The 24,681-nt window shown below is 43.0% G+C and overlaps 2 protein-coding genes across 3 annotated transcripts in view; one reads left to right on the top strand and one right to left on the bottom strand.

Annotated features, from left to right (window-relative positions):
* Positions 1-2,596: 2,596 nt before the first annotated feature.
* LYSET (lysosomal enzyme trafficking factor) lies at positions 2,597-5,757 on the bottom strand. The gene is made up of 2 exons (XM_061463845.1): positions 5,599-5,757; positions 2,597-3,570 (listed from the first exon to the last, which is right to left on the bottom strand). The coding sequence occupies exon 2, from the start codon at positions 3,552-3,554 to the stop codon at positions 3,159-3,161; it is 396 nt and encodes a 131-aa protein (XP_061319829.1). The 5' UTR covers positions 3,555-3,570; positions 5,599-5,757; the 3' UTR covers positions 2,597-3,158.
* Positions 5,758-24,018: 18,261 nt separating this feature from the next.
* Positions 24,019-24,681, top strand: part of ITPK1 (inositol-tetrakisphosphate 1-kinase) — a 142,702-nt gene continuing 142,039 nt past the window's right edge. The window contains exon 1 of one of the 2 annotated variants that reach the window (XM_061463868.1): positions 24,019-24,186. In XM_061463868.1, coding sequence (XP_061319852.1) covers positions 24,092-24,186 — 95 coding nt within the window. In that variant the 5' untranslated portion in view covers positions 24,019-24,091. The remainder of the gene's footprint in view (positions 24,187-24,681) is intronic. The other variant, XM_061463870.1, reaches the window with a different exon arrangement.

Genomic DNA, 24,681 nt, shown 5'->3' with positions numbered 1-24,681 from the left:
ATATTCTTAAGTTCACACACCCATTATTCTGTCGGTAGATATGACAAAGGCATAAATTAGGAGAAAAGACCAACTCTGAGGACTGTGGAGGTTTAGTTGCTGAGGACCTGGGATGAGAGAAAATTACATAAATTAATCCTCATCACTTGTCAGGCTGCAAAATCTTAAAGTGATAAAATGCTTAAAGTGTTTTAGGGTAGATAATTTATCAAAGGAAGTAACATTGAAGGAAGTGGCTTATCAAAATGGAAAGGCAACACAGTACAAAAAAAAAAAAGCCCGATAAATGTATCAAAAGAGCTCCTTCATGCATCCTGTACTTAAAGTGCAGACATCTTCTATGAGCTCTGTTCTGAAGCTTTGGAAACTGCTTGTAGAGCTACATCTGGGAACAGTGTCTCATCCCCCTCCCAGCCACACTCCTGAACACTTCAACAGTAGTGTGAACTGTGGGAGGCTACAAAGCAACATGTAACATTAAGCATGAATTTGCAGTCTTTATATAGAAACTTTGTGTAAAAAGTCCACTGGCACATCAGGGACTGAAAACCTCTGGTCTAAAGCAACAAACCCTAACTAATCAAGCTTAAAGTTATTTCACTACTTCTTTTAAAAGAAAACTACAGTGGAAAAACATTCAATAATTAGATCTTAGTCTTTCCTTTACTTTGTGGGCGAGACTCCACCTGCTCATATTCTGCTGGTGCCAAAAATGCTGGAAGCACCATCAGAGCTAGCTTTCCTCTTCTATTTTCCAGTATTCCTATGCACCAGGTTGACAGGTTATACTAAGTCTCTCCATTACTGCTTTACACCTCAAACTCAAATCCTTACAGACACAGCATTTGCTTGAATTAGACTGTCTTTCTGTAATTAGTTGTAAAGCTCATGCTCGTCAGCAGCTTTAATCCAAAAACAGCCTTCTAGTGGGAAAGTCTACAAACACAAGCCTCCATTCTGTAAGCCACCCCTGCAGCCAGCACATGCTCCACATCCAGCCAGCTTGGCTCATCACATGAGGCACACTGATGAATTTACTAAAGGCCATGTGCTTGCACAACAGAAACTTACGCACTTCTTCCTATCATCTTCTATTTCTGATGCTTCCTCTTACATTGTTCTTAAGACAACTGCTGAGTTTAAAACTTACAGCATCGAGTTAAAAACATAGTCCAGCCAGTGGTACCTCCTTGTCACACAAAGGTAGAAAAAAGACAAAAGGATTCAGTTTCATCCAGCCACCCCCACGCTAAAGACAAGTAATTAGGGCACAGAGCATAAAAAGGCAATGAAAAAAGATCAACTGAACATACACACTGAGGGAAGAACAGAAGAGTAAGCTACAGCAGCTGACTGCCAGCACTGCTATCTTGCAACAAACATAAACAACAACAAAAAATAAAGCCACTGGTATCTATGGGCATTAACAGACTTCTGTTTATAAACATTGAAAAGTTTTTATTTTATAGATAAATAGGATGTTGATTTTTAAAGTTAGGAAACAACACAACTTAAAAGCTCTGACTCCCAAAGATACTGCAAGTCAGAGTTTATTCTTACTTCATCATATTAAGATGGCAGCTTCCTCCTTTTCATATTGCACTTAGAACTTAAAACCTTCTTGTAAAGGCTACATTGTTTTCAGGTCCTAGCACCAATGCTGGGGTTTGAAACCAGTGTCTCAAAATACCTCCAAATGCAAACAAAGTTTAAGGTGGTGTAACTGCCATGCTTAAACACAGCAACACTGAAAACAGTGTTCTCTTTCCAAAGTAAGAGAAGGCTGGTATTATCCTCCAGGGTTCCCTTAGTCAGAAATGGATTAGCACTTGTCATGATTAGGTACAGACAATCACACAGAATTGAAATTATAGTTGAGGAGTTTAGTTCATAATCGTTCTGCGCCTACTGCTTTTGAAGAGCATGTTTTCACTGTTTTCACATTTGGAAGCTTACTTCTATCACGGCTGGCTCAAAACTTTAGTTATTCTAAGAAGCAGCAAATAAGGACAGGAAGAACAGGTTCAAGACTGTTTAAAATACACAATCCAGTAGTTAGAATCAAATGCTATGCCGAAATAGCACTGAAAAATAGAGTTTAAAACTATGGTAAGAAATCTCAGTGAAACTTCAGTATGACTGAAGCAATCTGCATTCACTGCAAGAATGAGAAGGTCTCATTTCTTCAAATTTCTGAAAGAAATATAATTGCCTGTCCTACAACCTGTTTGTAGCATCCTCACAAACTAAAACCAGCTAACCTTCCCAAATTCAGAGTTTTTCCTAGTACATCAGTGCTCCCAGAACAGTTTTCCACCATGTCTGGAGTGGAATTAGTATGGCAGTAAATTCCAATCACTTGCAATTTTATCAAAGGAGATTTCTATAGATAGGAGAAAGAAATACAAATGAAGCTTTGTGCAGACTATAGCAAGTATCAGCATAAGCTGCTTTTGACATCATAGGAAAAGAGATTAAAGCACCAAGCTTCAGGCCTATGCCAATACTCACTGCCTACCTACTAAAACATGGCACTGTTGTGGTGACTGAAAAAAGTCTGCTACCACAGGAAAAACAAAAAAAGCACCTTTTTCCCTTCAAAGGTTTGCACAAACTTTATTCTTTGCTTCCTGTATTTATAGCTAAACTTATTAAAAAAAAATCATTAAAAACCAGCACTGATGTAGGTATTACTTAAAAAAAAAAAAAATCAAAGAATTGTGATTGCGTTAAGTGCAGCTTTTATAATCATATTCTGATTTTGTTTCTTTTACATTTACCACAAAAGAAGTATCTTTTCATTGATTTTACTCCAAGGGAAAAATGACTTTTTTTGCTAAGAGGAGTAAAGTCATAGACCAGAAACTTATTTCCCCACAGGATGTTTCAGATGGAGTGCTGCAATTTTGCATCATTAAGGCAAAACGAGGAATACTTCCATCAAGTGTCACATAGGGTGTCCCACTCTGGCCATCCCAATAGACCCATATTTAAAAACCTTTAAAGTTAATTTTTTTAAATAGAAAACAGTCACTCTCTTCATTGCTTAACAGTACGAAAGAAAAGGATCTTTCCAGCCTTCACTCAGAACTTCAGTCTTGCGATTAGATCAGGCATATACAATTGCTTCAAAACAGCTACAGAAACTAGAAATTGAGCTAAGTGTCAATCAGTTGTAATCTACTGATTTGATTAGAGGCCTTCACAAATGTTTGATGGCGATTGCAAATAACAGCCAAGCAGATAGGAATGATGCAATACCCAACAGTTTTGGGGTCAGCTCTTGTACAGGAATAGAGGAACAGGAACATCTGTAAATATGGTATTAAAAATATTATAGTCCACAGCCAAAAAGGCAAGGATAGCAGTCGTACTTTTAAGGAGTGCATCCATGTGGTTCCTTCCTGTGGTTCCTTAGGGTGTTGCTGAATGTGCTCCAGTGCTAGTTTGTTGTAAGTCTCATTGATTTCAAAGACGTAATAAAAAGCTGCAGCACTTGCTAACAAGTACAACCCCACACCAATCCATCCCATCCTCTGGCGGAAGTTCATCATTCTCCATGCTCTGCACCTGGAACAAAAGGTGACAAACATTCAGTATAGGTTGGAGAAAGAGGGGATGCAGATGAGGCTTGGTTTTCATAAGTTAACATTTTACAACTTTTCATTATGTATTAATGAAACAGCACACGCATCCATTTCTGAAGACCCGAGTTCCTTCTACGTCAGAGAAAGTCATAGTGCTATGTGAGCAACAGACTAATAGTAATTACATATAATGCTCCATCTACGGCTCTGGCCACCTTAGGGCCTGCCAGCTACAAATACACCAGGCTAAAGTCAAGCACTGAGTGAAAAAAACAGAAGCCATGAATTGGGTAAGTTACTTACCCCATCTGACCTCAGTGCTTCTAGCTGCAGAGTGGTAATAATAAGACTTTCTATAAATACAGAAAGTTTGTAAAGTTCTTTGACATCTGCTAGACAAACATGCTGCTAGCCAGCCAGCAACAGGAGCATCACTGCTTGTTTGCAGTGTAGCAACATCCAGTTTTATTAAGCTCTAGCAGAGTGCCCACCTATGAACCACATAAAAGGATATTTTCAATTTGAATGTGTACTAAAGGTCTGTATTTGTACTCATCTGCACATATAAAGATACTGTAAGCATATTACTTGCACCTAACTGTACTTCTGCTCTGTGTGATCAGTTGCAGTAAGTATTCTGGAAGAAAGACGCTGAACACCTGTACTTGTAACTGACACCATGCAGAACAAACCAGACATGAGTCAAGAAGAAGCATAAATTATCAAAGCACCAGGGACACTACTGGGCTCTGTTTTAGCTGCTTTAAGATCTCTGGCTGGCTGTATGGGTCTAAGTGACTTGAAACAATCTTCAAAGCAGTTACAAACACATTAACTGAAGTGCCTCCACTCATATCAAGAAGTCATCACCACTTTCCCTAAAAATAGCCTTGGGCAGGGCAGGGCGAACAATTGCTTCACTGCAGCTGATGAGAGTTCTCCTAAGAAACATGCATTCAGACTGCTGGGGTTTTATTATTTTTTACAAGAGTTAAAATCAATTTATGCAGTACTATTTTAAGAAAATATATTAGGCTTTAAAAATACTAGGCAGAAATACTGATTCAATAATGTATTATGCATACAGAATAACAATTATGAATAGAAGTATGAAAGAGTTTACCATAATTAATTAAATAAAAATCACTGCACTTTTCTAAACCCCCTTTCCTAAGGCTAGACTGATCCATTTGGTTAGCAATCTTGAAAAGGCCTCCTGGTTTTCCACATCTGAAGGATATCCTCAACACTGACCTGGCAGAATCTGATTGGGGTAGCTCTGGAGCAGCTGTTCTGGGCCTCACACTGCTGTGTCTATAGTGGCCAAGAGAATCAAACATACAGTGACACTAAATAAACAAAATACATTACTGGCATCTGGGGCAGGTGTTACTTAGCTTTTCCTTCTATATAACAGAATACTCCTGTTTTATATCCTGAGTTAATATTTTAGTAGGACAACCGAAAAATTTGTGTAAGAAGCTGTTAACCCACTGGGTAAAAACTTTAGAGTCCATGTTTATCCAACGGCTAAATCACTGCCTGTTCTTTCCAGTAGCTGTGCATTTCGGAGACGGCTAACACGCAGCTGCCTTCAGAGAAAATAAGTCTTCAAAAGGAATGTAAGCATTGAAAGCACACTGTTAAAACTGCAGTAGATTTAACAAGGCAAACATTAGCTGTTTTTTTGTCCTGCCCTTGCTAGGAGCCAGAAGAGGAGCCTTAGCTCTACGTTACAGCGAAACAGTCAGAGACAACACTTAAAGAGTTTTCTTATTTATCGTTTCGAGACCCTGTTTTCACTCGCAGCTCCCAGAGACACCCGCAGTGGTTAGCGCAGCCGTCCGCCCACATTCCGCATCTGCTCCCGGGCTCTTCTCCCTCAACAGGCGGCGCAAACCGGCAGCTGGCAACGCCCGCGGCTCTCAGCGCGCCGCCAGCGCTGGACCAGCGCCCCGTCGAGCTGCGCTCCGCCGCAGCGGCTCCTTCCCCGACACCAGCAGCCCCCTACCTTCCTCCAGCGGAGAAGAAGGGAGCGGGAGGGCGGCGGCAGGCGGCCCGCTCCCCTCAGCCCGTGCCGCCACACCGGGAGACGGAGGGCCCAGACGGCCCACCGCACCACTGCCGTCCCACTGCCATCGCCGCCCGGCCACCGCGCCGGAAGAGTCGCCCTTCCGGCATGGGGAGAAACACTTCCGGTGCGCGCCCGTCTGCATCCGAGCCGGGGAGGGGCGGGGCAGGCTGGCCAGCAGCCATCTTGGCTGATGTCCGCGCCCGTCTGTGGCGTGTTGGCTTCGCCCAAAATGGTGGCCAGCAGTGGCTGAACGGTGCTATGTTGCTGTTCGCCTTCGTTAATGACCCTTCAGTTATTGTCGTCGTGGCTGTCTGTCCAGAGCTGTTGTCGTTTCAGCGTTAGTGCTGTTTCATGTGGTGGTGGGGGAGAGACTGGGGTCAGGCAGCTCAGCCACGGTGCAGAACACCAGCCTCCAGTGTGCTGTGGTGGACAAGGCCATGCCACAGTGACTTGGTGTATCACTCACCCTTTGCCACTTTGCCCGTTCGAGAGTGTTTTGATTGTGTGACAGTCGATGAGAGGAGAAACTCAAAACAGTTGTTCTAAGTTGGCTGCATTAGCCAGGTATGATGCATTGAGGAAAATACCAATGGAAACTTAACAGTCTCCCAACAGCTGACGTATATGTACCTAAAACCGGGTGTGTGTTTACACATAAGTGCACCTTACTGGCTTATTGAAGTAAATTATTTTCAAATAATGGTACTGGGAAAAGGCTTCAAGGAAGCCAAGAGATTGTCTAAATTGACAAAAACAACCTGGTTTTGTCACGTGCAGTTCAGTGACATGCACCACAGTGATGTTTGGTAAATTTGCTTGTGAAGAGGGTGTTAAACATTTCTCTAACATGTACCTCCTGTTCTAGTTAAAAGAATTTAGTAACTGTAGAGCAATGTATGTAAAATTAAACATTTTACGAAACTTGTATCTCAGGGTCATGAGAAAACTACTGTGACGCAAGAGTTAACCAGTGTACAGGGGGGTTAGGATTAAGCCGCTTGCTTAACAATGTTATTGGTTGCGCATACTCAACAAACATTTATCATGCTCATTATGCTGTGCTAGACCAGGATGGGAGGACAAGGCTACTGGTAAGAGGAAAAAACAGTACCTGGCTTCTGCTTTCTGGGCCCTGAAACCGGCTAAAACCAGCTTTCTGGTTTGGACAATGACCAAGTCACCAGGGAGCATGCACAACTATTAAAGGTAAAAAGATTAAGCTGAAGAAGACTCATTTACTTCATCTTGAAACCGTCACCCATGACCACCAGGGGTTGCTATGCAAGCGCAGAGGACCTTTTAGCTCATTATAATACAAAGCAGGGATAGGCCATGAATATGTATAGGCATGTTATGTAACCTAATGAATATGTATAATTTTAGAGAATAAATGAGGGGAGAGACAAAGTTGGTGTGTGCAGGCCTTTGGAGGAGCTATCCTCCATGTGCCTCAGCTGAGTAAAGCATACCTACTTTACAACTGTTTCCTCATACTGCTGCTGGGAGCTGCTGTAACATCTTTCTGAACTGCTCCACGAATTGAATCAAATACAAGTGAAATGAATGTCAAATCCATTTGGTTTGTCAAAACATGTTTTACTCTCCATTACTGTAGGGAATGACTGACTCGTTGGCAGCCAGGCCTGAATTCTGTCCTCTAAAGGTACAGAGAAGCAGTGGCAGCCACAGTTTACACATACACCTGTACTGAAAAGAAGGCTGACCATTTAAAGAGATACCAAATAAGAAATGAAAGATGCTATAGAAATGACATTTGGGGGGGTGGGGTAAGTATATACACATCATTGTGTATCGCATATATACACATCTCCCATTTTTCTTGGGTGATGTAGTTAGTGCTCTTAAGGCACTATAGAAAAGCTGCTGCAAAATTAGATTGATGATGGCTTATCCTACTATGTTTGGTGTTTCAATGAAAAATGTAGGAAACTAGTGTTTTGGGTTATGTTCAGGACAGATAATGACTTACATGCACAGTGCTGCGTCATGGGGAAAAAAAACAAAACCCAACTCAAAACTGTTGAGAGCTCACATTCGGAAATAAGTTCCCTGGCACAGAGGAACTTCTCTTTAAGCGATACTGCTTTATTTTGTTTGTTTGGGGTTGGTTTGGTTTCACGCTCGTTCGACTAGAGGCTCAAAGAATTGTATCTCCTTTGCCACTGTGAGGACACTAGATGGTGCTCAACACCACAGGCAAAGCGAACCTTTCACAGGCCCGATTCCCAGTCCAGTTTTGCTCTTAAGTGAGGATTTCATCATCTTTTATGGAGTTTACATAAACTGTTAGTACAGTTCTGATGAAGGATGTAGGTGTGAATAACTACTTACAGCTAATTTCTTAAGGTCCGTTCCAACCCTAATTATTTATGATTCTATGAATTATCCCTGGTACACTGCTTCATTCTTCTCTTCTTACAGGTGATGAGATGCAGATGATCTAAAAGTGAATATAGCTCCTGTATAGTTGGCAAACCTTCTACTCAAGTATGGTTTTATTGCATTTTCTTATACTGGGGTTAGAGATAATGATGGGAAATGGAATAGCTACTGTAAAAAGTCTATTTAATTTAGAATACCAACCTTTGTGTCAAAGAGAAGGGTTTCAGTCAGAATTAATATGTGGCTGTGTGAATAGTAGATGCACATACTAAATGTAAAGCTCACAGTTAAGATTCTGAAGAAAAAGGAGTGAAAAGTGGGGCTTCTTCCTACTTAACAAGTCTGTTCCCTGGAGAGCTGTAAAGGGATGATAGTTCAGGGTTTAACCTGCTTGGTTTGTGAGCCTTTTCTTCTGTGTTAACCATAGGCCTGAAATGACGGTTATGAAGAGAAAGAGAGAAAATATTTGTGGAGTTACTATAGCAAACGCAAACTGCCTTTGAAAGCTAAGGCATAAGACCAGAAAGGTTGATGTGTAATATTTTTGGGCTAGATCTCAGTTTGCATAAATTCAGTGTTATGTTTAACCTTTGGCACAGAATAAGAAGGGACACTGCAGATATCCCAGTTGAGGGATCCTGATAAAGTGCATAGGACAAATGGGGTCTGATAATTGGAAACAGAAGGCTAGTTGTAATCTCTGCATCAAGCAAAGTTCTCATAACTTAGTATTAAAGGAGGGTCTTCTCTAGGCTTAGATTTTGGCCAGAATAGAAAGCAAAGGTAGAAAACCTGAGATAAGTACCCTCCCCACCCCACCCCCCCCCCCCCCCCCCAATTAGTTTGGCTTACAAATGGAAGACAGGAGCCAAAGGACAAAATGCACCATGCATTCTTTAGGTAGATAAAGATTTAACGTAGTCATAGGTAGGTTCTCGGTATTGATAAGTAACCCAGAATCTAATTACAGAAACATTTCTCTCAAGATGGGATCAGCCTTCCACTTTGTAGGACACTGATTTTTGATTCATCAAGAACAACACATTCCTGGAATTTTTCCTTCTTAATTCTACCTCTAAGACAAACTCTTGGCTGGAGATCTGGGATCCCTACACAGTCCATATGTGTTGGGATTCCAAGGAGAAAACTGCCATAAAGGAGGAGAAGGGGCATAAGCTCATGTGCTGGTCCTATAAGGTTCATACCTAACCTTAAGCCAAGAGGTTAGACTAGTTTCAGGGCAGGGCTAAGCTGCTGAGGAGTAAGGGATGAAGCACAGAGCTCGTTGAAAATGCTCACATGCTGGCTTATGGAGGGAGAGGACAACTGACAGAAAGGAAGACTTTCTTCAGACCCTAGTAGGCTCCAATCTTTTCCTTCTACTCAAAAGGTAGAGCACAGAAGAGCAAACTGAAGTACCACTGCTTTAATGGGAAGAAAAGAACACATGAAAACCCAAGCCTAACATGACATCTGCCCTTAGCTCCAGATGGGCAAACTCCCCTGTGCGTTACAAGAAGAGTTAGTACTGTGTTTATAAAGAAATACAGAAGGGCAGAGTTCTGCGAATCGTAAGTAACACACCTGAAAAACTGTGGAGGCATATTGGGAAAAGGGAATGCCTTTAGGTGTTTTTTTCTTAGAATATTGTTTATAGTGCTCATGTGAATTTTTATCAGTGAGTGAATGAATACCCAGTGTTTTTGCAGCTTGTAGTGATTTTGTTTATTAGATGTAGTTGCAGTGAGTTTAGCAGTATCCTGTTGTGGTTGCTTTGATCGGTTTATTATATTATCCTTTGTTGTGAGTCAGAAACATTAGTTTACCTCAGCTTCAATTTCATATACTTTATTTCATGCTTTATGAATCCTTACTTTGTGTTTTATATGTTTTGTTTCTTCTCAAAGTAAGGCAATACTCTTCTGATTTTTTTATTTTTTTTTTTTTATTTCTTCTAATTTTGCATTGAAATAGTTGAGTGAGCTGTGTATCATCCATGGTGATCTTTTCTTCCTTCGACTTGCTTCTTATACATTGAAATGTTGGGACCTTAAATTACCTTGATCTTTAATACTTTGTTCCTGAAATTCTACTTTAGCCATTGTTTCTTAGCAGCAGCCACATCTGAGTGAAGCTTCAGGCAGTCTTATTACCCAGGTTTTCTGAGTACTTTGATACTTTGTTCTTAGTTCTAGAAATATTTACCATCTTTCCAACAAGCTTTTTGATATTTACAAATGGAATAGCTAGCTAAGTCTCCCAAACATCCACAGTAGACATCTGCCAAAGCTAGAATTACACACTATTATCCTTTGTCAGAGTGCTTCTAAAGAACTGGGTGTTTAATGAAGAAGGGATTTTAGACTGAACTTTTAGATTTCATTACAGTGGTACTCCTTGTTCATTTGCTACCACTGAATATAAGCTTCATGTCTACATTGTCTGCAGTCAAAATAATTCTGGGAGGAAAGAAATAAAATCCTCGGGTTTATCTTCTGTTTTCAGTCAATTACAAAGTGGCTTCAAAGTTTAGCAAGAACTGGGAAAAGATACTAAAAAAATACCAGCAGAGGTGATCGGTGACTGAATAATACTCTCCTTGGCATTTATTTAAAGAGAAGACAAATACAATTTATGCAAAAACAATGCAGTATTGATCTCACAGGTCTGGCAATGTGACCCAGGATTGACTGATCTAGAAGGAAAGAGAACTATCCTGCAGAATTTTGGTCAAAGCAGTTTTCAGTTATAAACCGCATTTCAGCTAAAGTGTTATTCATTAGAGTTTATGGATTTAAACTACATCTCCACAAATAGTATATAACAAAAAATCACTTCCAAAGCTGCCATTTAACTTCTGAGAAACCTGCTTTTCCATGATTTCAGCTAAAGGCTACTCTTACTGCCAGAAGGGAACAGTTAGTGAATTCCATGCTGAGTTCACTGCTGCCGACACATTTGTTCATGTAAACAAGTTAACTGAAAAATCACCCATGTTAAAAAGATTCATATTTGTTCTGCAGGCCAAAAATGCTGTCTTTGCTCAGCTGGCCTGAAAGGGTTGCTTTTCAAAAACCATCAACAGAAAAATACATTGAAAAAAAACCTCACTGACGGTCACTTGCTAGAGTTAATTTCTATTAATCTATCTTTCCTACTGTGGTGCCTTTGTGAAACAAGTCAGTATTACCGTAGAATGACTTTAAAGAGATTTAGTTATAGTCTCTTCTGAGATGCCCAGTTCCCAGGCTGTGCCTGTCTTGTTTAGACTGTGAACTGTGTGCAGCAGGGAATATCTATATTTAGACTTTCCTGAAGCATAACTTTCTTTTACTAAGCAAACACAGAAAGAACACACTTCAGATTCGGCCTTTTCCCACATTCAAAAGGATCCCAGCTTTTCTGCACAGATCGTGATGGAAGTTTGGGGTTGGTAGAATATTGTCTGAGATTTGCTGACTCTAAGCTTTCATTAAAAAAAAACAAAAAACAAAAAAACAGTGCTTGTGTATGTGTGTGTCTTGACTTCTTTTAGGAACCTCTTCTCTGTGTCCTGTTAGAGAGTAGGAATTAGCACACAGTTACTAACTTCTAAAATGTACTGCAAGAGGCATACATGTAAGACATCCATCCAACCAATGTGAGGTTCTTAGTCACAGAAATGTTCCTGTACGTTCTAACTTGTACTTTCCTACAGAAACTCCCACATTGCTGCAGAAGCATCAATAATTTCCTTTACTATTATGTAAATTCATTCTGTTCTTAAAACCTTTATTGTTTCTCATTCCATAGAATACTTCAATCACCTTATATTTAGCCACTTCAGAATATTTTATTGCTTGAACATTTTGCACACCAGTTTGTCTTATCATCTTACGTGGTTTTATTTTCAGAACTGTTCTACATACTCTTTGTTTATTCTTAGACCCCATAATTTGGCTTTTGCATGGAAATAATGGAAATGATTGTGTTGGGCACTTGAGAGTGACTGGGGCCTCAAAATGTCACAGTCAGGCTTACTTATTGATGGTATTTATTTAGTCTAACCAAAACTGGTAGGTTATGCACTTCTAGTAATAAACTCCATGGTTTTAGTTGCCTGTTGAGCTGCATGTCTGATACAGCAGGTATCCCTTACAGTTCTCTTGGTTTATGGTTTATGGGCACTTTAGTAATCCTTCATAATTCCTACAGAAAGAAAATCTAAGCCTGGATGAATAACAGATTTGTCTGAGGCAATGGAAAATCATTGTCAGAGGTAGCCTGAATGACAGAAGTACCTGATGGTTAATCCTAGTGTCGGACCTGAAGAGCACCTCGTTACTCACTCAAGTGCACTCTCAGAGCTGTCTGCTCAACTGGAAAGCCAGCATCTGGGGAGGGGGGGCCTTTCATATAAAGTCCATCAACAGGAAGTAAATTATCCTCTTCTGTATGGAGGGCTGCTGTTGCTACAAGCTTTAGTGGAAGATAAAATCCGGTTCATTGTGGTTGTGAAGCTTTTGAGTACTCACCTAGACCTTTAACTGAATTTGACTTTTTCTGAAGCCCAAGCTGGAGGTCTGTACCAGAAATCATCATAGAGACCCAGAATGACTCAGGCATGTGAATGGAAATGTTAACAGCACTTGATGGTTACTCTCAAATTGAGAATTTAATTAAGTTATTGCAGAGTACTTGCATTTCTTTGAACAAAAGCACATTAAGCAGCATTTGCAAATCTTTAAACCAAAAGGTATTACATGTTAGTTCCTTACTGTGCAGTTCATAAGCTTCTGCTCTTATGACACCTGTATGAAGTGAAATTTCAGGCAGTAATGCCTACATCATTCTCTATCATAAAGCACCAGGTGAATATTTAAATATCTCTATCATAGCACATTTACTACCCCATTTGTTGGCATTCTTACACACAGTATGTCTGCTTTTCCACACAAATGTATGTTCTCTTTGCCTTTCACCAACAGAATGTAAATATACACATGGTAATATTATGATCATGGCAATACTTAGAAGGTAAAGAAATATGCTGGTGTGAGACTATAACAAGTTTAAGTGCACCCAAACCAACACCTTCTCCACATAAAAAGTATCTAGCCTCAATTAGCATCTCGTTGAATGTGTCTCATTTCACTAAACAGTGTAATTCTCAGGTTGTTGCACATCTGTGGAGTGATTAGTGCTCTGGCAAAACAGCCTCCTGAGCAGTGGAAAATCTTTACCTTGATATGTTTGATAAACACCATAGAGGTGGAGGATGAAAGTAAAATCAGGCAGGCTGATACTTGTCTGGAGTGGCTTCACACAGTGAAAATGCTTAGAGTCTTGGTCAGTAGCATTGGGCTGGTGGGTGAGAACAGCCACACTGACCTGGGGAGATCAGAAAGGACAGAAGAACATAAGGTGTAAATGCCATTTGTCTGGAAATCTGCACAAATGTGACCCCCAAAGCACCAGTAGCCAGCAACATAAGAGTTTTGTCACTGTAGGGAAGTCTCTGAGTCCTGAAAGATCTCCTTTCCCTAGCTGTGTGGAGAACATAAGAGTGATGGTACACCAGTGTCATTTGGGACTATTGTCGTTGGTGGCAAGTGAAGATTATATTATTTTACTCCATTTTGCCAGTTAGAGGGGAGGGTGCAGCCAGAAGTAGGCATAGACTGCAAATCTACAACTGGTGAGCGGTGGACATAGTCTACCTGGATTTCTCCAGGGCACTCAATACGATTTTCCACAGCCTCCTCCTAAACTGGTGTGTTGCAGTCTAGACAAGTGGTCTGTGCCATGGGTAGGAAACTGCCTGACAGGCCATACCCAGAGGGTGGCGGTAAATAGCCCATTTTTCAAACTGGCAACCTGTCACTAGTGGGGTCCCCCAGGGATGAATTTTGGGTCCAACACTGTTTAATATCTTCAGAAACAATCTGGAAGATGGGATCAAGTGTATCCTGACCAAGTTTGCTGATGATTCCAATCTGAGTGGGGAATTGGGCACTTTTGGAGAGAGAACCACCCTGCAAGGTGACCTGGATAGGCTGGATGAGTGGGCTAACAAGAATATTATGAAGTTCAACGAGGAGAAATGTAAGGTCTTGCACCTGGGTAAACACAATCCAAGAGTGCAGAAAAGGCTGGGAAAAGAACCTGGGGGCCCTGGTGGACAACAAGGTCAATATGAGTGAACAGTGTGCTGCCATGCTGAAGAAAGCCAATAGGATGCTGGGCTACATGAGTAAGGGCATCATCATCAGAGATAAAGAAGTCGTCATTCTACTCACTGCTTGTCAGGTCACACCTGGAGTACTGTGTTCAGTTTTGGTCTCCACTATACAAAAAAGATGTGGACAGGCTGGAGAGGGTCCAGAGAAGGGCCACAGAGGTGGTCAGAGGACTTAGAAGCCTGTCATACGAGGAAAGGCTAAGAGAGCTGGGCTTGTTCAGCCTTGAAAAAAGAAGGTTCAGGGGAGACCTTATCACAGTGTTCCTGTATTTAAAGGGTGGCTGCAAAGAAGATGGAAACTCCCTTTTTATGAGGAGTCACATGGAAAAGTTGAGGGGTGATGGGCACAAGTTACTGATGGGGAGACACCAGTTGGACACAAGAAGAAAATTTTTCACAATGAGAACAATCAGCCATTGGAATAATCTCCCAGGGAAGTGGTGGATTGCCCAACATCGGATACTTTTAGGATCCAGATGGACAGGGTGCTGGGACATCTTGTCTAAGTTGTGATTTTGCTATGAAAGGCTGGACCATATGACCCTTAAGGTCCATCCAAACTTGTATTCTGTGATTCAGTGATTCTGTGAACAAAGATTTATTCAGCTTTGAATTCTCTTAAAATTGAGTAGGTGAAATCCTTTGACAGGACCCACATTCTCATTCTCCCTCATCCTGATCCAGGCCTCATCATCTTCAGAAGAGGTCCTACAATTTGTGTTCAGTCCCTCTGGCAGCTTCTTGCTTTATTGCAGAGTAGCCAAAATTTCACCTGAAACCACTATCAATTTTACCAAGACATCTGGGCTAACTTCTCTGGTTTATGAAACCACTTCCTGGAGAGAACTGTAGTCCAAGTAGCTGTAAAATGACTCCAGCAAATGCCTGAGATTTAAAAAATGATGGAGGTTTGATAACAAGGATGGAGGAAGATTTACTGTGCGTTAGAAATGCTGCTATGCTTTGCACTTTGTATGTGAAAATAAGAGAGAGCATCTTAGTGAAGACTCGTTCCAGTCAGGAAAGCCTTTCAAGTTATTTTGGCTTTTTTGACAGATAAGTTGCCTGTCTGTAGTAAAATTTTCTGTTCACCAGGGATCCAGGGTTGCAGAGCAGGATTGTGGGGCAGGAATCTACATTACCCAATGAACAACAATAATTTAAATAAACCCCATGATGTAAAAGGCATATGCATTTATGAATTTATATTATTAGGATTACTGTGCTGTTAGGGAGGATTGTCACACTGAATTTCTTTTCAAGAGTGCAGCTTCAAGTAATACAAACCCATTATTGATCTGACAATATCAAAAGACAGTACAAGGCAGGCATTAGCTAGCACATTAAATGTGAACACAAAGCAGCTGTGTTCTTTGGGGAGCTTGTCTGCCTCGGCACTATGTCTGGTACCCTTTGCCACAAAGCCTCTTCTTTGCCTAGTGGTTGAAATACTTTTATGACAGCTCCTTGGCATGTCCTGAGGCCTCCTCTGTCTAAATGCTGGCATGAGTTCTTTCATCTATTCTAGAGTGTTTCTCTCCCTCTGTTTTCTCCTGTCAGGCCTCCATGTTGAACAAGAATCCTGCTCCATAGGCTTGGTACAAATGGTGCAGAAATAACCACTACACAGAGTGCTGAGGGTTAAAGAAGGGCATTCTTTTAACCTGCTTCCCATCTGATTTGTTTAGGTTGTTTTCCCAAATAGATAAATAAAAGAGGGAGTATGTATGTATCTGGATTTATTGTACAATTTGAGAATATTACATAGAAGGATAGACCTCTTTAAGACATTGAACTCCTATGTGTGTTGTGACAGTTGGAAGTCAGCTGATGGAATAGTGTCCTGATGGACAGAGGAAGTGCAATGTAAACTCACCACTTACTAAACAGTGACAATCTTCATAGGCATGGGTTATCACAGACTTCTATCCATGCAAAAAGCTTTCTTCTGAGATCACGCCAGAAAACTGAGGCATGAGGCAAGCAGGCTTCATCAGTTCAGACACTAGAAGTCCTTTTTTTTAACTTTTTCCCCCCTCTGAAAGAAGGGAAAATCCAAAAGAGCAGCATAGGAATTGCATGTTCAACTCTAAAGGCTGCTCTTGTATGAGCAGTATATTAACATGATGCACAGAAGCAGGCTCTTCAGAGATGCACAGAAACACAAGCAGTATGTGCAGTGATCCTGTCTAGGGAAGCATCCCTTGAGCTGTTACAAAAATGGTTGGGAAGCACTTCCTGTCCAGGCAGCTCCATAATGACACTATGGCATTATAACATGTTCCACATTCTGATGTTCTCATTACCTAGGTTTTACTTACAGACTGCCAGGCACTGAGTATGTGAGATAATAGTTTAATAGCACAGTGGTGCAACAAACAAGTGTTAATGGAATTTATCATCCATGCAACTGCAGGTGTCTTCCAGGGTCTAGGCAATTTAAAATGTCTGAAAGTTTGTGATCTTAAATGAGCTATATATCTCACTTAACTAGGATGATCGTCTAGTAATTGCTTGGAGCTGTAACCAAATTGGGGGCTCAGCTTTTGGTTTTTTTTGCATGCTACAGCTGATTATCTCTTGTTTTCTGTAACTTTGCCTCCTGAATTTCCAGTTCTGCTCTATATGACCTTCTTCTTTCTTAGAAGTGCTGTGTGTAATAGGAGGTAGAAACGGGATGTTACAGGACAGAGAATGTTTGCAGTGCGGAGGAGATGTTTGTGCATTGTTTCATCTCTGGATATGAGGTTGGTATTTTAACAAGAAGAAAAAAAGCCTCTTGGTCATTGAGTACTGATAATGTTTCAAAATGCATTCTGAGTGGGAAAAAGACAAGAGTGAGAGTGACTGGTGGAGCAAGAGAGGTCCAGTTCCTGCTTCTAGTGCAATAGGAAGTAGGAGTCAAGTCAATGCACCACTGATTCCTAAGTATGAGAGCTTTGTAAGCACAAAAGGAACAGGACCTAACTCCTAGCAGGGCTTTCCCAAACTGTGCCTCTAGATTATTTCTCAGTAGCATCTTCAGTTAACTACAGGATAGCTGTGCCATGAAGTAAAGAACTCTTGGCTGTCCAGAGGAAGCTCTTTTCCATTAGGATTAGGGTTGTTTGAAAAAACATTTCTAAACCTTGCTGATGAAGCATGAATTCACGCAGTATGTGAATTGCGGGCAAAAGTGCAGTCTGTCCTACAACATGCTCACGTGCTGGAAATACTATCAAATGGATTGGTTTGTTTTGTGTGTTTTTTTTGTTTGTTTGTTTGTTTCTTTAATATGCTATAGTTAGTTGGCTTTGGATTAGTGCTGGTGTGGGCTTTGGAAATCCTTTTCTATGTCTCTGCTTTTTGCACTTACAACTACATACTGTAGTAGCTTCTGAAAAGATTAAAATTGCTGCCCTTCCCAGAGAGCGAAAAAGCCAACGTCTCCCTGATGTGACCATGCAGAATCAGAAAGCACAGTGGCCAGTGAACTTCTACTGAACTCTAAGGAAGCATTAAACAAAACAGGAAAAGGGTCCTCAATCTTTAGAGGCATAAGCATGAGAAGAAAGTGCAAGTGATGGTGTGGCACTGTAAGTCACATCGGACCTTTATCTTTCCTGTTTTCTCAGTTTCAGCAGTTTAAAGGGTTCAACTGTAGCCACAAACAACTTGTGGAAGTGGAGGACCACTGGAATGAGCATGTGTGCTTTAGGTTATCTGGAATAATGTGTTTTTAACGCAAGAGGCAAAGACACATGTAAGCCAGCAAAATATGCGATAATAGCGGTAGTAGTATTGTGACCAGTGGATGTATAAAGTGTCCAGGTCATTTTATACATAACAGTTATACATCCATGTCAGTCTAATTTACATTCATCATGTTAAAGCTAGTTATATAATTAAAAAAACATTCTAGCTGTACAACATATATATGATATGATAAAATATATATAATATATTTTTTTTAAAGATGGCTGATTTTGCTGGAAGCATGCTCCCAGAATTGTCATAGGTTCTTAAAACTGAGTACCACCCCGCCCCACCCCACCCCACACCTATAACCTGAGTAACTCTGTTAGCATCAAACTGTAGGTAGAGCAAACCTCAGTCCAGCCTAATCCTCATCCAAATCTCCAATCCAAACATACTGTCCGGTCACCCAAGTTCTTCAGAGAACAGTTTTTCAGGACTTGTTTGCGTGAATAGTTTGAATCATTTTAACTATGCTGAAGCAACCAGGTAAGTGAATCTCTCCACGTGTCTGTAATGAAAAAGTTTGCATGAGCATTATTTCTGTGTAGCTTATTCCCATAGTACAAGGCCAGAGAGCTACAGCGATGTAGAGCAGCACAGTCTGTACCCACACTTGGGATCTGACTAACAATTCAGTTTGAAAAATCTACTCCTGCTGAGATTATTGTATTGGCACAGAACTCCATCTTTTGCATCTTGGCCATGTTTTTTGTGATTTTAAATTCTTTGTTCACTGATGATATGCTTTCCTTGTCTTATAAACTCATACAGAGCCTGTACCCAAAGTGCTGCAAGCCAAGCAAGCAGACTTGGCAGCCAAACCATTTCTTACTTTCCTGCAGCATGTACATTCATCAGAGCTCAGAATAGCCAAACTTTGGAGCCATACATAGGGTACAACCTACCTTCTCCTAATGGTGGTTTCCTTCAAGTTTAAAAAAACCACCATAGTTACCCTGTTTTTATGATTGGAACTTTCTGTGCTACTGGTATAATAGGTAGCAATCTAAGCAGCTCTCCACTGGGGCTAGTGAGAGTTAGCTCAGGAATCCCTGAACAGCACTGCATTGGCCCACACAGAGCTGGTCATCTGCCAGGCATAGAATCATAGAATCATAGAATCCCTTCTAGCTGAATTCCTTCTTCTGCTCTACATGGTCTCAAATACTGATGAGTCTCAGGCAGTCCTCACTAATCCTTATTTTCTTTCTAAAATCAAAATACTGCAGTATAAACTGTGTAGGTTGCTAGGTAAGGGAGCAGTCACACAGGTGAACACCATGGTTTCACCATCCTCTGTGGCTGCTCTAAAATGGGATTGCCACCGAAAAAGGCAGCTTGGTGCTTTCTTTACCTGGCCTTCTTCCAGCCTCTGCCTTGTGCCACTATAAACAGGTAGGAAGAAGGATGCTGATCCAGGCTGGGGAATTGGCTTGGATTAAGACTAAATACTGTTGTCAGTTTTATGAGTTTGTTTTAGTCCAGCTCAGTTTCTAGCTCCCTGATCCTGTTGATGCACAGCCATGTGAGCACTTGACCTGTTGTAAAAGAGGGGATGGCAGAAGGTGAGAACAAGTGGCAGTTTTTGGAGAGACTGCATCAGTAAACAGCAGTGTCTGATTTAGTTGACTGTAAAATAACACTTGGATTTCCAGCTGGTGAGGCCAATCCTCCTGTGCAGTCTCTATGGGCAACGGGTCATTAAAAGAAGTTAAGTTGGGTTGATTCAGCCACTAGAGGGGCCTCCCTCCCATGAGCCTTTGCACAAACCCTTTAGTGGCTGGCTGAAGTTTGTCCCTTGGCCTTTGTGATTTTGAATGCAAAAATCAAAACTGAGATTTCATCCCCAAGGCCTAACTTTCACTACTTTATCATTTAAAAGCTGCTGGTCCAGAGTACATTTGGAGAAGTTCCCAGACAATAGCTGAGATTATAATGTGTTTTGCCAGTACTTACATTAAAAAAAAAATAAACTGGAAAAGCTCAGCTTCAGTCACATGCATCCTCTATTGAACCACTGTGAAAATAAGTCATATCTGGGCTTTTTATGAATCTCACAGTAATAAATAAGATGTAGATATAGCAGAGACCCGAGGAAATGGTAGCCCACCATGGTACTCATGCATTTCTCTTCAGGTGCCTCACTGGTGATGACAGATGCTTGTGCAGCACCAGGGCTCTTTGTTGAGTCCCTCAAAGCCAAGAAGAAGCTGCAGTGCAGCACATGCAAGGGTTTTTCATGCTCCCTCCTGCCTACAGCCTCATTCCAGCAGTGTTGTGTTAGCACATGATCCAACTTGGCAGTTTGACTGCAGAAAGGAAAGACCTGTCCTGATGTGGAAGACTCGGCCTTCTGCTGCCTATCTGCAGCATAGTAACATCTGTTCTGTAAGAATAAAAACTAAAGCTAAATTGTAAAAACCTTAAACTACATGCAGTGAAAAATATTCACCTATCCAACCATTGCATAAGCTCCTGTCATGGCTTCTGCCAGGTGCTAAGAAAACTGCTTTTAATCATTCATTGAGAAAATATACTTCGGTAACTAATGAAGTTAGTTAGGAGATGCCTCATCTTATCCTAAAATGAACTCCCATGGAATTTCACTAGCTTGGTGCCACACTGAAAGTGTCCAGCCTCCTCAGAGCCCCAGTATTTGTTGAAGGGGTTAGAAGACAAGGTGTGAGAGGTTCCAGCTAAACAAGTGAAACCTGCTTTGACCTGTAGCTGAAGCTCAGATGAAGATAGTTCTGCTTGCCGGAGGGCTCAAGATCTTAATCAACCCTCACCCCTTTAATTAGCATGAAACAGCTCAGTAGTTGCAGCTTACAGCATTGGGCCACAGAAAGCTACAGGAATAGTCAGCCTGCTCCTGATCAGGAATTGGGTAAACGTTACCCTGGGGCTTCATGTGGTCACAGGTTTGGCATTGCCTGAACTGGCTTTGCAATGTAAACAGAGGATTGTAATTTATGTAGAAATATTGTGCAGTAAAATGCAGTACAGTGGCGCACAAGATGAAATACAGTCCCCACACCTGAACTTGTTCAAGGGTTAAAAAATAAGAAAACAACAAAAACCCAGTCTAAAATGAAGGTACTTACCAGCATTCTCCATCCTAAGATTGAATGTGGTCTCTGATAGGCATCATTCATGTTTGCCTATATTTGAACAAAGCAAATTCCTCCTTTGTAGCTCCTATGCTTCATTTCTGCAGGAGCCAAGAATGCTCAACACCTCTGAAAACCTGCTGTCCCCTATCTGGAGAACAGTTCATAAATCAGTCTGTCTCTGCAGACTGTATTTTAGATTGGTCTGAAACTGTGACAGTTCTTAAAGAAAAATAATTTAGAAAAATAATGTAGGAAGATGGCTTCAATCATGTCGTGTTTCAATACATCCATGCTCTGTTCTGATACAAATACAAATGTTGAGCTTAACATACTGATGCAAATTTTAATAAAGTCTAAAATAAGTCCATAAGTTCAGTAGCTGAAATAAAGCATCAATGCTGGCAAAATGAAACACTTCAAACACGAAAACCAAATCAGTTTGTTGCAGATTCTTTCTTAATTTTGATAATGTTTGATAAAGTTTTCTATTTGGACATTTTTGAGTTACAAATTTTCCTGAAGTTACCCTGCTTCCCTGAAGGGTTTAAACATCAGGGACATGTGCAGCAGGAATCACGCTATCAAAATACATTTACCAATTCTAATGACATTAATTAATGAACTATGCAATATGTAGGAACATGATTAAGATAAAAAGTGGTCTGAAAAATAAAGGTTGTAACATAACCTATAACATTTTGCCATATCAATGGCAAATGATTTAATAGTAATTTAATAAACATGTATAGTTCTCAAAGCAACCACTAATGGAGAAAAAGTACAATTATATAAATTTTCAAAAAACACTGGTGAGAGCTGTTTGCAGGTGATTCCACTCTTGCATGCTTCTAACACTCTTGGTTTGGGATGACTTCACTGTTTACGTAAGTAATGACTGGAATGTAAAATGGTCTCTGCCTGCTCCCCAGGTCAGTGACCCCTTTCGTGTTTAAGGTTTTCCTGGATTTCCCCCTGCATTCCTTTGAATGGATCCTTCTACCACTTTTCTGATAACTATGGTAAAGTTATTAAACCACATTTGTTGTGGCACTGTGAGTCAGCAGAACTTGCTGAGCAGTTTCAGCTGTATGGGGTTCTGAGCCTGATGTACAGAAAGCATCGTTGTAGGAGCATCATCTGAATCTTGGTTCAGGGTTGTCTTCCACAGAGAAAGACAATGATTATAAAAGCTACGCTTGACATTCCCAAAGAGACAGAGAAAAACCTTCCAGCTGGATGATACTAATTTCAGATGAAAGGGAGGAAAAAAGATGGGGAGATTATACTTGTGCTGTGAGATACCACATTCTTCCTCTGAAGCACAGAACAGCTGCCTCTGTGTTTAGGAATGCACAACAGAAAAATCAGAATGCCAGCTCATGGGGGCATTGCCTGCCTTCTCCTGCCTCATAAAATAAAAGAAAAAGCTAAAGAAATAAATAGCTGTTACTGAAACTTCTGGTAAATCTTTACAGATACTTGCCAGATACTGGAAGAAGGAAGATACTGGTTTGCAGTGAAACCCTGTATTTACTGGAACCTTTTTTTTTTTTTTTTTTTTTTTTTTGCGAAACATGTACACCTGTATACTGAATAACTGGTTTTATTTACCGGTTAGGAAATCTAAGTAGCTGTATAAACTGTTCTTCCTTTGGAAAACCAAGTCACGGCGGGGTCAAGTACCGGCATCCCTCCAGCTCCCGGCCGGGCCCGGCAGTGCGGCGACCCGGCGCTGTGACGCGGCGCGGGGAGCCCTTTCAGGAGGGATTTGCCCAGGGGAAGCACGGCCGGGCGCAGGCCCGCTGCCTTTCCCGCGGACCCCCGGGGTTGCCCGGGAGTTGTCCCCACTCTGTCGCCTGGAACTGCTTTTTGGGCAAGGCGGCGCGGCACGACTCCCCTTGCCAGGGCACGGTACAGCTCAGCTCCCCTCGGCCGGCAGACCCTGGGCACTCCGCCCGGCAGTAGCTCCGGGAGAGGGGGGCAGGATACCCGCGGGACGATACCCACGGCAGCAGCCTGCGGTCAGCAGAGCCGCTGGAGAAAGCGGCGAGAGCGACGAAGGCGGCGCAAACCGCAGCCCGAGACCCAGCCCGGGCCAGGCGAGGTGCTGGGCGGTGGGGCAGGGGCCGCGCTGGCACGAATCTGCCGGACGGGCTAGCCCAAAACCAGGGCACTGTCTCTTTAACGCGCAGCGCTGCCCCAGGCGCCCCCTGCTGGCCGTCGGACGGCAGGCGGGCACCGTGCCCGCCGGGCTGGCGGCGGGCGAGTTCCCTCGGTACCAGCGGGGCCGCGGCGCGGCGGGTGTGCCCTGCCGGCGCTCGCCCACCCCCTCGCCCGCCTCTCTGCTGTGGGTGGGATCGGGAGAGGAGGGGACGAGCCAGGGGAGGAGGAAGTGGAGGCGGCTGCGAGTAGCGGGCAAATGGGGAGCTGAGAGGCTGCAGCAGCAGAACCGCGGTCGCGCAGCAGTAGCAGCCGCGGCGGCGGGCAGGCACGGAGGCGAGTTCGGCGGCAGGGTCCGTCCGGGCGCGGGCGGACGCGGCCCTGGAGAAGGGTGGCGGGGTACCGCGGCGGGTGCCCCTCGGCGGGCAGCGGCGGCATGTCTGGTCGGCTGGCTGCTCAGGGGCTAGTAGCTCAGTGGGCCGGCAGGGGTAGCGGCTTCCATGCCAGCACAGGCACCTTCTCTGCCTGCCTCCGTGAGGTGCCTGCCAGTGCGGGGCAAGGCCTGCCAGGGGCTGCACATCGGTTGCTGCCGGCGGCGGAGGCTGCGCCTCGCTCGGTTCAGCGGCGCAGAGCGGGCGGGCGGGGGGTAGCGCCTGCGTCCTCCGCGGGAACCGACTGATTTTCCTTTCTCAACGCCGTTGCTTCGCAGGCGCCGAGTGAGAGCGGTAACCAGGCTGCCTCCGCCACGCTGGGCTGATTCCTCGAGGGGCTGCCGCTGTCTCTCCGGGCCGGCACCATGCAGACCTTTCTGAAGGGGAAGCGGGTGGGTTACTGGCTGAGTGAGAAGAAGATCAGGAAGCTGAATTTCCAGGCCTTCGCCGAGCTGTGCCGGTAAGGAGGCGGCCTTCGCCACGCCGCGGGGAGCGCCAGGGCGGCCGTGAGGCAGTTGGGGCGGGCGGCGGCCTCGGGGCGCGGCAGCCTCGGGATGGGACCGGGGCCGCGTTGTTCCGGGCTCGGCCGTGGCCTGCGCCGGCTCTCGGGCGTTTTGTGCTCGGTGCGCGATTGCCTTCAGCAGTCTGTGTCCGCCGGGACCTGGGGGGAACAGGACGGGTCGGTGCCCGCGGGGCCGCGGCTGAGGTCTCCTCCTTCCTGCTCACCTGGGCGCTGCTGCACGCTCCCAGGAAACTCGCTCTGGGGCGGTGCGCAGCGTCCCTGTGTGTCTCTGTGTGTGAGGGCCCGGCACAGCCTTGGTTTACTGCCTGGGAGCATTTCTGTTCACCGCTTCCCAAAAGGTCTCTAGTACTCCCGGTGAAATAGTCTCATTTGCAGTCTCTGAGGAGCTTGCTAAGATTTGGAGCTGAAGCAGAGTTATTAGGAAGAGTCTGG

The sequence above is a fragment of the Pezoporus flaviventris genome, unplaced genomic scaffold (assembly GCF_033815535.1).
Source record: "Pezoporus flaviventris isolate CSIRO_AGI_PZ_B2104156 unplaced genomic scaffold, CSIRO_AGI_Pfla_v1 ptg000036l, whole genome shotgun sequence".
Taxonomy (NCBI): Eukaryota; Metazoa; Chordata; class Aves; order Psittaciformes; family Psittacidae; genus Pezoporus; species Pezoporus flaviventris.
This window is presented reverse-complemented; position numbering and strand designations above follow the sequence as displayed.

Coding starts and splice junctions, on each gene's coding strand:
- LYSET (XM_061463845.1), bottom strand. CDS start 3,554: ATGATGAACTTCCGCCAGAGGATGGGATGGATTGGTGTGGGGTTGTAC.